Here is a 15760-nt window from a genome sequence, read left to right on the forward strand (position 1 = left end):
GTACACACACAGTCACAAACACACACAGTCACACATACAGTCTCTCTCACACACACAGTCTCTCACACATAGTTGCACACGTAGTCTCTCTCTCACACACAGTCTCTCACAGTCTTGTTCACACACAGTCACAAACACACACAGTCATGCATACAAACAGTCTCTCTCTCACACACACATAGTCTTTCTCTCTCTCTCTCACACACACACAGTCTCGTTCACACACAGTCACAAACACACACAGTCACAGACAGGCACACATACACACATAGTTTCTCTCTCACACACATACAGAGACACACACAATCTCTCTCACACATCCAGTCACACACACACAGACATACACACACAGACACGTGTCTGTGTGTGTGTGTGTGTGTGTGTGTGTGTGTAATTCTGGAAAGGGGTGCCCAAGAAGCTAAAAAAAAGTACATACGAACTATACTGTACAAACTGAATACGGTGGAAAACCCAAACCAAACACCTTTATTCCAGTTGAAAAAAATTAAATCCGAAACATGGAAAAACAAACAAACATATCCAGTCCCTGCTGAATCCTTACTGGAGTCAGCCTTGGTAACCATTAAGACACAAGAGCTTGAAGGAGGATGGTCTCCACCTTGTTACCCTGTTAAAAAAATTACATAAACTGTATAAAATACAATTTATTGTGAGGGACCGGGGCCTCTTACAGTACTTCTCTTGTAGTTTCTCTTGTCCTTCACCCTCCCTCCATACTAATCCGGTATGGAATCAGCTGGGCAGAGCAGGGCAGGGTGCGCCGCCCCGTGGATGATGGAGTAAGTCTGCTTAGGCAGCTCCTGTTGGGAAGAGAATATGGAGGGTGCCGTGGTGGCCACTGCGATGCTCTGGTCCCCGTCGCTCACCACAGTCACTTCCGTAGTTCCGTCCTGAATCAGAGCGTTAAGGCCTTCGAAGTCCGTGCACGTGATGCCAGAACTGGCAATGAACGTCGGGTTTCCGGTGCCTTCCTGGGTCTCAGTCGGGGAGGTGGGGATCAGGGCCTGCTGCAGGGCAGCCCCCGCCGTCTGATCATGGGTGGTCAGTAGGACAGTCGGCTGACTCAGGGCAGCTGCTTCGCTGGGACACCCGGAGGACTGAGGGGGAGCGATGAGACTAACCTGGCGAAGGATCTGTAGCCGGCCATTCCCCGGGATCTCCTCTGGGGTCTGGGCTACCAGGGCGGGGGGCACAATGTTGACGGCAGCTGCAGCCGCTTGGACGATGGCGTTCGTCTGAGGCACCTGATGCCCCACGATGATCTTGACACTCCCCTCGTTGAACTGGGACACCTGGCTGGACTGGAGGGGGACCTGGAGATGCTCTACGGTGAGGGGCGCAGCCGGCTGCTTGCTGGGCTCAAGGTGAAGCTGTACTACTGTCACGTCCGAGTTCTTACTGTGGTACTCACTGTGCTGCCTTTTGTGGCTGCGGAGCGAGTCCTCCCGCATGAACGAGGCGTCACAGATGTCACAGTGGAACGTCTTCTTGGCATCCAGCTTGGCCACCTGCCGGCTGCTCTGCCTGCCGCTGTCCTTCCTCTCCGGAGCCTCATTCTTGAGCGTGTCTGCGTGGAACTTCTTCATGTGCTTGCTCAGGTTGCTGGGTTGCTTGGTATCGAAGCTGCAGTAGCTGCACTTGAACGGGCGCTCGGTGCAGTGGATGCGCTCGTGCACGCGCAGCGCCGCCTTGCTGGAACACGAGTAGCTGCACTCCGCGCACTTCTCCGGGTGCTCGGACTGGTGCAGGCGGCTGTGTTTCCGCAGGGTGGATTTGCTGTCACCCAGGAAGTCGCAGTGCGGACACTTGAAGTTATTCCCACTGTGCTTGATGCGGATGTGCGACTTGAGGTTCCCCTTCATGGTACAGCGGACATTGCAGAAATCGCACTTGAAAGGCTTCTCCCCCGAGTGCACGCGCATGTGCCTTTTCAAGTCCGAGCTGATTTTGAACTTGGCACTACAGAGCCAGCACTGGAAGGGGGCGTCCCCTGTCAACACAAGGTGAGTTTCCATAAGAACAGGCAGGTTAACAACCACAGAGGATCCCCCCAAAGCGCACACCAGAAAATGGCTTATACCAAGGCTGGAAGGTGGCCCCTTCCTCGCTGCAGCTCCCAGCAGCCCTTGGGATTCTCTTCAGTCCCCAAACCTGAGCCATCACCAAGTGCCGGCACACCCCCGCCCCTAGAAAACCCAGAAGGAAAAGAAAGGGATTTTTGAAAAGAGCCATTTAAATGTCGTAGGTAGGATGTACAAATCTACTCTGTGTAACTTTTTTTTTTGGGGGGGGGGGACAGGATCTATGCAGTCCTGGAACTCACTCTGTAGACCACCAGGTTGGCTCCTAACTTATAGAGATCTGCCTGCCTCACATCCCTAGTGCTGGGATTAAAGACACGTTGGCTTCCTTAGAGTTGTTTTTAAAAAATGACCACATTTCTAATTTTCCTTAGGGGTCAGAAGAGAGTCTGGATCTCCTTCGAGCTGCCTGCTGTATGTGTTAGGAATTGAACCCAGGCCCTAACCACTGAGCAACCTCTCCAGCCCCTTCTCATAGTCTAGTTAAGACAGACAGTTTGCGGGGTTGGGGATTTAGCTCAGTGGTAGAGCACTTGTCTAGCAAGCGCAAGGCCCTGGGTTTGGTCCCCAGCTCCGGAAAAAAAAAGAAAAGGAAAAAAAAAAAAAAAAAAAGACAGACGGTTTGCTAGCTGGGGGCTGACAGTTGGGTAACTTTATCCTTCTGAGTTCTGATTGAACTGAGACTTAGTAACACATTTCCAACAGGTCAGTGCCAGCTGCAATCATGATGTTCCCCTCCACGCTCCCCACGATGGCTACACCCAAGGATAATTCTTGCAGATTTTTATTAATAGAGACGTGTTTATTGCACAAGATTTACTTTTCATTTACTGCCAGCTGTGTTCTCTACTTGGGGAGAAGCCACAGAATCCAGCTGCTCAGCTTGGGGATTTTTGAATTTGTGTTTGTTGAAGAACGGGAAGGGAGAGTGAAATTGCGAACATCCGAGTGGATGTGATATCCCAAATTATTCACTCAACCCGTGCCAGGTCCGAATTACTGAAGGCAGCGATCATCAAGCAAGGGCTTTCTCCTGCGCAGTGCGCTTATGTGTGCACTTCTGGGTCTACGCAGCACGTGTGTGTGTGTGTGTGTGTGTGTGTGTGTGTGTGTCTAAGGACAGCCTCAGGGGCCACCCTTAGGAATGCTGTCCCCTCCCTTGAGGCAGGGTCTCTCAGTGGTCTGGAGTCACTAACTGGGCCTGGCTGGCCGCTGAGCCCCGGGGATCCGCCTGTCTCTGCTAACCCAGCAATGGTATCACAGCTATGTCCCCACGGCTGACATTTTTACGTGGAGTCAAGGATCTCACCAGCTGAGGCATTTCCCTCGGACTGTGTGGATTGTTTAGGCAAGTGAGTTAATAGCCAGTTAGGGTCTTAGGTTGGTTCTGGGATGGTATGAGCTGTGCCAAGCAGGATACAGGGTGGTCTTGTCCCTGCTGGCAACGTCCTCTGAGCAGTACTCTAGAGATGACTCAGGTCCTGAGACCGCACACATAACACGTTCACGGTCACCTAGCAGCGTGTAGGAGGGCTTGGTTCCAAGCCAGGCCATGGGTTTGTAGCCCACACTCACTCTGCAGCTTCTGAGACCACGATCATGCTTCAGTCCTGGGTAAAAGGCCAATGTTGCCCTGAGCTGCCTAACGCACTCAGCCAGAGGCCGCAGGGATCGATATAACTCAATTTCAGAAGACCGAGATGCCGGAACGAAACGATATTTACATTGTTGAATGCCACTAACCTCAGGCAAGCTAAGGAAGCACCAGCCCGTGGCCCAAATCCTGGCCACTGCTGGTTTCATAAATAAAGCTTGTGGGGTCAGGGCCTGTGCCGAAGGCTAAAGCCAGGGCTCACCCAGGCTGGGCAGCACAGTTGTTTAAACCCGGCCATTTTCTTGCTTACTTTTTTTTTTTTTTTTTTGGTTCTTTTTTTCGGAGCTGGGGACCGAACCCAGGGCCTTGCGCTTCCTAGGCAAGCGCTCTACCACTGAGCTAAATCCCCAACCCCCTCTTGCTTACTTTTTAACCGTCAACTTGACATAACCCAGAGACACCCGGGACCCTCACCTGAAGACCTGCCTCCATCAGACTGGTGTGGCCATGCCTGTGAGGATTAATGCAGGAGGGCCAGCCCTGTCACCATCACCATCCCTAGACCGGTGGGTCTGAGCAGTATAAAAAAGCCAGGAGAGACATTGCCAGCCAGTCACAGCCCTAGTGGTCTCTGCTTTGGTTCCTGCCCCAACTTTCCTCAGCGACCTGGGACGAATGGATAAGCCCTTCCTTCCCTCAAATTGCCTTGGGTTATAATGTTCACACGGAAACTGGGAGAAAACGAACATCAACCATGCATAGATGAATTGCTGTGTCTGCAGCTCTCTGGCCCTTCCAGCTCAATGTATTTCCTAAGTAGTCTTTTTAATCAATAAAAATGTAGGTGTGCAGGTGTATGTGGCGGCCCGAAGGTCAGTCCTGTTGCCCAGGAGCCGGCTACTTTGTGTGCCTGTGTGTTTTTCTTTCAGAGGTAACGTTTCTTTGTGTAATCCGGCTCACATTGAATTCGAGATGTACCTTCCTCTGCCTCCGGAGTGCTGGGACTAAAGGCGCGTGTCGCCACCTGCAGGCCCTACTTGGTGTTTTTTCTTTTTTTCGGAGCTGGGGACCGAACCCAGGGTCTTGCACTTGCTAGGCAAACGCTCTACCACTGAGCTAAATCCCCAACCCCTACTTGGTGTTTTTTGAGATAGGGTTTTTCCACTGGCCTGGGCGGGGGCGCACCAAGTAGGCTAGGCTGACCAACAGTGAGCCTTTGGAATCCTCCTGACTCTGCCCTCACTGTCTGTCGCTAGGCCCAGCTTTTTATGTGAGTTCTGGGAATCGAACTCAGGTCCTCGTGCCCCCCCCATCCCCCGCGACCCCTTTTGAAAGTTTGGCAAAACTCACAGAACCCTTCTTCAGGAAGATAAAATAGCACAAACAAGCTAAAATAAAGCAATAGGAATCCAGAAGAAACCGATTACACCGAGTCGAGGATTAAAAACAAAACCAGTGAAAGGATCGTAGCTGCCAACGTGTTCCTCGGCGGTGAGTAAGCCGCCACCTAGCGGCGGGTCTCGGAACTACGGATTCTTCCAGACAGGTTTTCACAAACCTGCAACGATTGCTTTGAAACCCTGAGATCCTTGGGCGGACAAGTTCACACCATGTGCTCAAACTAGAAGGACAAACATTTCCTTTTCTCCTTTTCTTCTTTTTATCAATTCCACTAGGGACAAAAACCCGGGGCGGGGGGCAACTGATAATCAAATCTCACAGCCAGGTTGAAGAGTTTAACATCGATTTCTAAAGTTGGTTTTTTTGTTTTGTTTTGTTTTTGTTTTTTGAGACAAGATCTCTTGTAGCCCAGGCTAGCCTCTAACTCCCTATGTAGCTGAAGGTGACCATGAACTCTTGTTTCCATGCCCCCAAGTGCTGAGATTACAGGCACACACTTCTGTGCCCCGCTACCATTTTTTACTTCCAACATTTTTTAAAATTACTTTGACTATTTTGTGTTTTGCACGAATGCATGTTTGTGCGGCACACGTGTGCTGTGCTCACAGATCCCCAGGCCTGGAGTTACATGGTGGAGGGACATCATATGCATGCTGTCATGTGCATGTTGCGGCTCAAACCTCGGGGCCTCTGCATGGACAGTGCCCCTAAGAGCCATCACTCTGACCCTGTAAACAGCTGTCTTTCTTCTAATTGTTTTTGTTTTTTGTTTTTTTCCCGGAGCTGGGGACCGAACCCAGGGCCTTGCGCTTCCTAGGCAAGCGCTCTACCACTGAGCTAAATCCCCAACCCCTTCTAATTGTTTATAATTATTGTTTATTTACTAATTGATTTAGTGTGTGTGTGTGTGTGTGTGTGTGTGTGTGTGTGTGTGTGTGTGTGTGTCTCAGAGGACGAGTTCTGGGAGCCAGTCTCTCTTTTTACCACGCAGGTCCTGAGGACTGAACTCATGTTATCAAGAAGCGAGTGAGCGTTTTCACCCACTGAGCCATCTCTCTAGCTCTAAATGTTTTTATTTTTTCTTTGCTTTTGTTTGTTTGGGTTCTTTTTTTGGACAGGGTTTCTCTGTGTAGACCAGGTTGTTCTCACAGAGATCCTCCTGCCTCTGCCTCCCAAGTGCTGGGACTAAAGGTGTGCGCCACCACCTCCTAGCCCTGAATGTATTTCTTAAATGAGGTGTCAAAGCTCTTCAGTAGCCAGTGACTACACCCCCCCACCTCTGGCACCCTGGAGCAGGGTTTAAGAAACGTTGCTGGGTGCGTTTAAACCGACAGATCTTTCACAACTTTCTGCTAGGATGACCAGTGGCCCGGAATAAAGCATCAGACGGACCCGTGGCTGAAACACAGTACTGCCAACTTAAAGTTGTACAAGTGTCACATGCGGAGAGAAAACAAAACGAACATTTCACGAGGATGACACACCTGGCACACATTTCACCGGTTAGGAGAGACACCTTTCTGGCATCTAAAGATGCCACTAAGAGAAATGACTTCAACCAGGTAAGCCAAAATGGACCCTTGATGGTGTTGTGTGAGATTGGGTACTACTGTGTAGCCATGGTTAACTCTGATCTCTGTTTTCATCCTCCTTTGCATATATCATATATTTTATTTCTCTTGTGTGTGTGTGTGTGTGTGTGTGTGTGTGTGTGTGAGAGAGAGAGAGAGAGAGAGAGAGAGAGAGAGAGAGAGAAGAGAAGAGAGGAGAGGCCAGAGGTCGATGTCTTCCTCTGTTAGTCTCCTGATTTATTTACTGAAGCAGAGTCTCTCCATGAGCTTGACGCTTATCCATGTGGTTAGTCAAACTGCCCCAGGGATCTCCCAACCCCTCCTCCCAAGTGCTGCAGTTATAGTCAGGCCTCCATCCTTGTCCACAGCACAGCAAGTTCTTTAGCTAGCGAGCCATCTCCTTAGCCCCAGCGCTGGACTCTTAATCTTCCTGTTCCAGTTTGGAGGAAACAGAACGGTTTTCTAGACATAGTCCGTCCATCTCCAGCCAGCATCTGTGAAAATCTCCTACTGGCCCTTTAAAAATTTACTTTAGTCCGGCGTGGTGCCAACACCTTTGGTCCCAGAACTTGGGAGGCAGAGACCGGTGGATTTGCACGGTGAGACCTTGTTTCCAAACAAAACGAAACAAGTTTTTACACAAGTGTGCACGCGTGTGTACATACCAGCCCGTGGAGCTCAGGGCTCTGGATCCCTCAAAGCTACAGTCACAGGTGGCTTGTGTAAGCTGGGGGTTCTGGACCTTGGACCTCTGGAAGAACAGCGATTACCCGTAACCACTGGGCCATCTCTCCAGCTCCTTTAACTAGCTTCCTTTTAAAAAAAGACTTATTTAGGTATGTATTTTACCTATATTTTCTCTATATAGGTGTTTTGTCTGCATGTACGCACACCACAAGAGGGTATTGTCAGAGATGGTTGTAAGTCTCCGTGTAGATGCTGGAATCGAACTCAGGACTTCTGCAAGAGCAGCCAGCGCTCTCAACCTCTGAGCCATCTCTCCAGGTCCTCTAACTAGCTTTTTAAAGTAAGACAAAAGCATGGGAGCCAAGATCATGTCCTCTGATGAAGGCCACATAAGAAAGGGGAATTGTAAGATTCTGGCCAAATCTCCAAAAGAATTGAGCCGGCGCTAGGAGGAGGACGCTGTTAGAGGAAATGTCAACAACTGAGTCTAGAAAGAAGAAAGATACCCCTTCTAGTCTTAAATCATACAAATATACAGGAAACTCAAAGTGGTTTTTTTTCTTTCCTTTCTTTCTTCATGACAGGGTTTCTCTCTGTAGCACAGGCTGTCCCGACACTTGCTCATTAGACCAGGCTGGCCTCAAACTCAGAGAAGCGCCTGCCTCTGCTTCCTGAGTGCTGCTATTACCAGCTCAGGAAACTCAAAAGTTTAAAGACGGCTCCGGTAGCAAAGGGACACAAGCCTACGCTAAGACAAAACCGGAAAAAGGCCTGTCTCTGGCCCCCTGTATGCATGTCCCTCAGCGCACCCCCTTCCGCAGGCAGCAAGCAGGAAGAGACTGATCCCTCCTAAGGAATGTAACCGGAAGGCAAGTCCCAAGTGGGAGGAGCTATGAGCCAGAGCTAGACCACCCCCCAGAACCCCTGGCGGGGGTGTGGATACGCCACGAGATTTCAGGTGTCTGGGAAGCAGTCATAGCAGAGCTCTCATCCGATTTCCGTCAGTGCCAGGGCTCAGGTGACAGAGCATATCAGAACGAGACTCGAGGAGCTCAGCCAATCCCCATCCCTTGGCCTGATCCTGTGGCTGCCTGAGATTTAGGGGGCCATGGAGATGGTGTGTGAATGTCAGAGCTGAACCTGATGGTGTGGACAACGGTGGACTGTGACTGCTGAAAGCATGAATGGCTCCACCCCTCTCACGTCCCTGGCCTTGGCCATGGACCCTGGTGGTGGCCTTCCCCATGGCTGAGCTCCGTTCCATCCCTGACACCCGTGACTCACTCTGGCTGCCCATGTGCTGCTTGTGAACGCCATGCCATCAGAGGCTTCCTTGGCCTTCCACACTGGGCTTGCTTGCTGGTGTGGTGATCATGATGAAGCCAAGCCTGGGCCAGCCACAGGCCTGAGAGGAGGATCAGGGACAAATGGAGCACAGCCTGCTCACCTGAGCTAAGGCCAGCACACAGCTGCCAAACCTGCAATTCAGCTGCTCCCCAGCAGGGGTCGGCAGATGCCCAGCCTTCTCACGTGCGGGGCTGATCTGAGCCAAGGTCAGTAGTAGCCCCTGCTGACCTCAGGCATGTGATTAATGTCCAGACATGGTTGTTACGAGGCACCGCTGTATCATTAGCTTACTGATACATAAGCCAAAAGAAACGCTATATAATAATCTGAGCCTCTGGCTCTGCCGGCTGGGCTGTGAGTATACATACATACATACATACATACATATATATATATATATATATATATATATATATATATATATATATATACACACACATACATACATACACACTATACTGAATGTGGCCGGGCATCATCTAAAAATTACCGAACTGTAATGCAGACGATTAATAAGAGCACATTGTTTGTATCTATTTCACCGGACTACAGTCCCTCAACCCCACAGTTTTTACAGTTACATAAAAACACACAGAAACCTATCAACCTGACAACTGCTCCAGCGTTCCCGGGGCAGTGAGGTCAAAGAGGAAGAGCGACCGCCTCAGCTCCTTTAAAATTGTTTCTTTGAGACAGGGTCTCAGGGAGCCCGGGCTGACTTTGCCCTCTGTATGCAGCTAAGGAAGACCTTGAACTCCTGATCCTCTGCCTCCGCCTCTCCTCTGAGTACGGAGGTAACATGCTGGGGACTGAACTTGGGGCTTCACACATGCTAGGTAGGAATTCCACCAACGGGGCCACATCCCCAACCTCTGATTTAAAATGTCGGCAACAACAACAACAATAACAATAACAGAGTGGTTTTTAAAAATGTAGTTTTTAGAGACAGGGTTTCCTACAACCCAGGTTAGCCTTGAATTTGGTAAGCGGCTGAGGATGCTCCTCCTGCCTCTACCTCTTTATTTTTTATTTTTTATTTTTTTTTAAAGATTTATTCGTTTATTATATAAGTACACTGTAGCTGTCTTCAGATACACCAGAAGAGGGCATCGGATCTCTTTACAGATGGTTGTGAGCCACCATGTGGTTGCTGGGAATTGAACTCAGGACCTTTGGAAGAGCAGTCGGGTGCTCTTAACCACTGAGCCATCTCTCCAGCCCCTCTTTTTTTTTTAAAGATCAATTTTATATTATATATACTGTATCTGTCTCAGACACACCGGAAGGGAGCATTGGATCCCATTACAGATGGTTGTGAGCCACCATGTAGTTGCTAGGATTTGAACTCAGGACCTCTGGAAGAGCAGTCTGTGCTCTTAACCACTGAGCCATCTCTCCAGCCCCCCTGCCTCTACCTCGATGTAGATCACACCTGGTTTATGTGGCACTGGGGATGGCATCCAGGGCTTATCACACGTCCAGGCCATGAATTAAAAATAATAATTTATATTTTAAAGATATTTTTATATTTATATTATATTATAAAATTTATATTTTTAAAAATAGCTTTAAAAATATTTTTTTTAAAAATGAGATTAGGTACTTGCACAGCCCAGATTGGTCTAAAACTCCCCATCCTCTTGCCTCCACCTCGCCAGTGTTACCTTTACAGTTGTGTGCCTTTTGAAGTGGTGCTGAGGATGCGGCCCTGTGCATGCTGGGTAAGAGCTCTACCCACCAGGCCACAGCCCCAGCTCCTCCCCCTCTGCCGCTGCGGGTGCCCGCGGGAGGCGCAGCCTGCTTACCTGTGTGCGAGCGCAGGTGCACGGTGAGCTGGCTGGAGTTGCGGCTGGCGTAGGGACAGATCTGGCACTTGAAGGGTCGCTCATCCGAGTGGATGCGCAGGTGTTTGTTGAGGCTGCTGCTGTCGGCCGCCGCGTAGTCGCACGTCTTGCACTTGTAGGGCTTGACGCCCGTGTGGCAGCGCATGTGCGTCTTCAGCTTGTCCTTCCGGCTGAAGCACTTCCCGCACACCTCGCACTTGTGGGGTTTGTCACCTTTGGGTGCGCGCGCGCGAGCCGCGGCGAGGGAAACAAGATTGAGAGGTTAACATTTGCTTCCCAGCGCCTTAGAAGAGGACTAATCTGCAGCCCCCAGGGGTTGTTTAGAAACCTCATGGGCACGGGACAGGGTGGTGGCTAAGCTGCATTGCTTATTAGAATTTTCAAACTCTTTTCTTCTAAGACGAATGGGAATTCCTTATTAATTAAAAGAACACAGCAACTAAATAAATAAACAAAAATATTTTGTTGTTTCCAGACGGATCCTGTAGCTCAGGCTGGCCTCAAACTTGCTATGTAACCCAGGCTGGCCTTAACTTCCCCGCCTCCAATTCCGGAGTGCTGGTTAGAGGCGTGCCTCACCACCCCAGCCTTTAGAATAAGAACGTCGCAGCCTTTCTGCTCACTTTCTGGCTTGGATGTTATTTCTGCCGCCAATACTCCATGTTCCCTAAACCTTAGAGTGTCTGGTGTAAATGTTCTGTCAACCAATCTCAACTTCTATAATCTAATTAATTTTGATTTTTTTTTTCCTTTTTCAGAAAGACAGGATCTCACCATGTAGCCCTGGCGATGTACAGCCCGAGCCACGCCCCGAGCCACGCCCCCAGCCCCTCACATCCATTTAGACACTTCACTCTTTCAATGTCCTGTCTGAAGATTGTTTTGTTTCATATTCTTTATAAAGTTAGGACTAGCTGGTGGAGAGGTGGCTCAGCGGTTAAGAGCACCGACTGCTCTTCCTGAGGTCGTGAGTTCAATTCCCAACAACCACATGGTGGCTCACAACCATCTGCAATGGGATCTGATGCCCTCTTCTGGTGTGTCTGAAGACGACTACAGTGTAATTCTTTTTTTTTTTTTTATTTTTATTTTTCTTTAAAGAATATATCTGGCAGAGGCAGACAGATCTCTGAGTTGCAAACCAGCCTGGTCTTGTACACAGCAAGTTCCAGGACAGCCAGAGCTGCGGAGAAACCCTATCACAGCCAACCAAACTAAACAAAAAAAACCAAGAATACATAATTTTATGAGCTGGGGTTATAACTCAGTGGGTAGAGCACTTGTAGGTTTGACCCTCAACATCACAAAATAAAATCATTTTACTGAAATTGTTAGCAGTCAGATTACAGATTCCCGGCTGGGTCGTCTCTCAGCACTACCAGCTGCCTGGTGTTCCCTGTGCCTATGGCCTTGTCTTTTTGCCCAGCGAGGATTCCCTGCTGGTCCTGCTGACTGGTTTTCAGTGGCTCTGCTGGTGAGGAACCACTTGGGTGCCTCCCTGCCACCAACCCGTGGGTAATAATTGACCCTCCTTCAAGTGGCCGGTAGGGGCACCCTCGGGCCAACGGTCCCGCTGTGCAGCGGTGTCCTCAGATGTATAGACGAAATCTAAGGTTGTTGTACCGTGCGAGGGTTCACCTTTACGGTCGACTTAGGAGAAACTAGCAGGCACACCCCTGAGGCTGTCATGTATAGAGCAGTTTAACTGAGAGGAACCCTGACTAAGCATGGCACCATCTGAGGGGCTGGGGTCCTCACCTAAATAAACAGGAAGAAATCCGGCTGAGCACAGCATCCACTGCTCTCTGCTTCCTGACTGTGGTTGCCATGTGACCGCAGCCCTGCCTCCTGCCGCCATGGGCTGTATCCCCAAGCCATGAGCCCAAACAAATCAGCTTTCCTTCTTTCTTTCCTTCCTCCCTCCCTCCCTCCCTCCCTCCCTCCCTCCCCCCCTCCCTTCTATGACATTGGTTGGATGTCTCACAACATCAATAAATGAAGATATATATATATATCTTCATTTATATTCTAATCTAGTTTCCCCAACTGTCATGAGCAATGAGTATACTTTACTTAATGGGCCCATAGGGGGAGAGTGACTGCTTGCTTACGGAAGTTAATATTTGAGTAATTAGCACGAATCCACGTGACCTGACGGGGTGAGGTCTAGCGGACAGGAGTGGTGACCCCGCTGCCATTCATGGGCCACAGCCGACGAAACACGAGGGGACCCGTCATCCCTCACTTCTGCGCACTTCCCCTTCAAATTTACACCCCGTGTCACGTGACCAGGTACCTCTCAGACTTCCTCTAAAGTTGCCCATCGGAAATTCTCTCTCTATGCAAAATATCTGGAGCCCGTGACAACTCGAAAGCTGGTCTCTGTACCTACAGGGCCTGCCTCTGTGCATCCGACCGGCTGCGGGTCGGATGATATTTGAAGCATAAGCGATAACCGTACAGAGAGGACCGAGCAGGGGCTCTCTGTGTGGGGTTGGCATTCTGGCGGGAAGGGTCAGCCGTCTGCAGAGTTGTGAGGTGTCTGGGAGGACGAATGTGGGCACCGTGCAGACACTGCTTCATCTTCTCTAAGGATGTGAACATCTTTAGTTTCTGGTATCTTTGGGGAGAGGGGGTGTGAGCATTTTGTCTAAGCTCCGCCCCTCGGTTACCTGGCAACAGCCAGGTGTGCCTGACTCACTATAAAAGGGGCTGCTTCCCCCTCCTCTCTCTCTTGCTCTTCCCTTCCTGCTCCCACTCTCTCCTCATCCCCTTCCCCCACTTCCCTCCACATGCTCATGGCTGGCTTCTACTTCTCTACTCTCTCTCTCTACTACCCTCTTAACTCCCCTCCCCATGCCCTGAATAAACTCTATTCTGTACTATACTGCCGTGTGGCTGGTCCCTCAGGGGGAAGGGATGTCTCAGCATGGGCCGCCGAGGCACCCTCTTCCCCAGACCTGACTACACAGAACATATCCCCCCCCCTTTATCTTTTTATAAACACATCAGGGTGGGTGGGGTTCCCTGAGAGCAATCCCCTGAGGATCTAAAAAGGAAGACTATATGAAGGAAATGAAAATACCCCAATCTTCATTTCCCCTTTTCTATGCATTGATGTGCCTCTCTCCTTTAAAAGTTTGATTACCCTAAAAATGTGTGTGTGTGTGTGCATGTGTGTATGTGTGTATATGTGTATGTGTGTGTGTATGTGTGTGTATATGTGTGTGTATGTGTGTGTATATGTGTGTGTGTATGTGTGTGTGGTGTATGTGTGTATGTGTGTGTATATGTGTATGTGTGTATGTGTGTGTGCATGTGTGTGTGCGTGCGTGTGTTGTGTGTATGTGTATGTGTGTGTGTATGTGTGTGTATATGTGTATGTGTGTGTATATGTGTATGTGTGTGTATGTGTGTATGTGTGTGTATATGTGTATGTGTGTGTGCATGTATGTGTGCGTGCGTGCGTGTGTGTGTGTGTGTGTGTGTGTGTGTGCGCTCGCTCACACTTGAGCAGGTGGGTCACAAAGGTCGGAGAACAATGTTCTAAAATCAATTCTCTCCTTCTACCATGTAGGCCCCTGGGCTCTAACTCATGTCATCAGGCTTGGTGGCAAGCTCCTTTGGCTGCTGAGCCATCTTTCTAGCCTTTTCTTCTGTTCTAAAATAAGCCACATTATGCTCCCCTTTTGATACTACAAATATTATACCCTTCCTTTGCATCACAGGTAAAAAAAAAGCAGATGCATAGAAACTACTCTTCCTGACCCCCAGGAGGCAAGGTATGAAGAGTCAGAAGCAAGCCTAGGCTACACAGTGAGTTCTAGTCTAGCCTGAGCTACACAGTGAGCTCTTTTCTAAAACAAACAACCAACATCAACAACAAATAAAATAGAACCAACCAGAACAAAGCATGCTCTGCTTTGGTCCCAGCATTGAAAAAAAACAAATCTCTCTCTCTCTCTCTCTCTCTCTCTCTCTCTCTCAATGTGATTTGCAGACACAGACGTTTACCTCATCTCCAGCATGGAAGCCATCTGCATCTGATGCTAATGAACTACACAGGGCAGATCAGTTCTCACATGGCGGCGTGGCAGTTCCCTGCCTTCTGGCTGAGCGCTTACTTACCCACTGCTGGGTTTTTATTGCCTTAGAGATGCTTCCGCCCAAATCACACATACAAACAGTATCTTAATTCACCTTGCACCCACGCTCCTTTGCTCTCTGTGAGGCTTGGGCCTTGTCTCATGTCCCACATCTCTAGGTTCCCACTCACTGGCTGGGCGTTCAGGGGACCCTAGCTAATGTCCTGCCGCTCACCGGTGTGGATCTTCAGGTGCCGCTCCATGTCCTTCATGCCGTAGGCCGTCTTGAACTGGCAACCTGAAAAATCCAAGGGAAGGCGATGTTCAGAGGGAACCGAGGTGGCAGAGACTTCCCTCACGTGGAGACAGCTAGCAACACAGGAAAGACTCGATGCCCTGTGCCCGACACAGGACGGCATTGCTCTGGTACAACCTCAAAAACCATACGGTGCCAGCAGGGGGACGCATGGACTCACACTTAAAGAATGAGGCAGACAGATGTTTACAGGAGACTAAAGACTCGGGAGAAGCAGGGTACGGGGGGCTGGAGATGGCACGGCAGTTAGAACACTGGCTGCTCCTCCATAGCACCCAGGTCCCGTTACCAGCACCCACTCAGAGGCTCACAACCAACCACCTATGACTCTAATGCTGGGCACTGATGCCCTCTTCTAACGCAGTGGGCACCAGACACACTCAGGGCGTAGGCTGTGTGCAGGCAAAGCATTCATAAACGGTCAGAAAAGAACAGAAGAATTGTCACGCACACCAGGCATGCTGGCTCTGATTCCGACACCTGGAAGCCATGCAGGACAATCATGAGTTCAGAGCCCACCAGAGCTAGATAGTGAATTCTGGGTCTGCTTGGTCTGTGCGGTTGGCCCTCAGTCTCCCCACCATTAAAACTAGTCCTAAGAAGAACCCCTTTTCTGCACATGCGATGGGTGGCTCCCCCTTTACCTGGATAGCAGCAGCCGAGTTTCTTCTGAGCAGGGGGTGCTGTGGGTTTTTTGGTGCGTGTCTTGGTGGGGAGAGCGATCACGGTGGCTGTCTGGTCGTCGGTGCTTTCCGTGGGCAGGTAAGTTTGGTAGCCATGTTCAAAGACGAATTCCGGAGCTGCAACTGAAGA

At 49.8% G+C, this 15760-nt stretch overlaps 1 protein-coding gene across 1 annotated transcript in view; it reads right to left on the reverse strand.

Moving 5' to 3' along the window:
• Nucleotides 1-458: 458 nt before the first annotated feature.
• Nucleotides 459-15760, reverse strand: part of Zfp64 (zinc finger protein 64) — a 28954-nt gene continuing 13652 nt past the window's right edge. The window contains exons 3-6 of the mRNA NM_001012093.1: nucleotides 15592-15753; nucleotides 14867-14929; nucleotides 10508-10759; nucleotides 459-2011 (exon numbers count right to left, since the gene is read on the reverse strand). Of these exons, the coding sequence (NP_001012093.1) occupies nucleotides 738-2011; nucleotides 10508-10759; nucleotides 14867-14929; nucleotides 15592-15753 (1751 nt within the window). The 3' untranslated portion in view covers nucleotides 459-737. The remainder of the gene's footprint in view (nucleotides 2012-10507; nucleotides 10760-14866; nucleotides 14930-15591; nucleotides 15754-15760) is intronic.

This window comes from Rattus norvegicus, chromosome 3 (assembly GCF_036323735.1).
Source record: "Rattus norvegicus strain BN/NHsdMcwi chromosome 3, GRCr8, whole genome shotgun sequence".
Taxonomy (NCBI): Eukaryota; Metazoa; Chordata; class Mammalia; order Rodentia; family Muridae; genus Rattus; species Rattus norvegicus.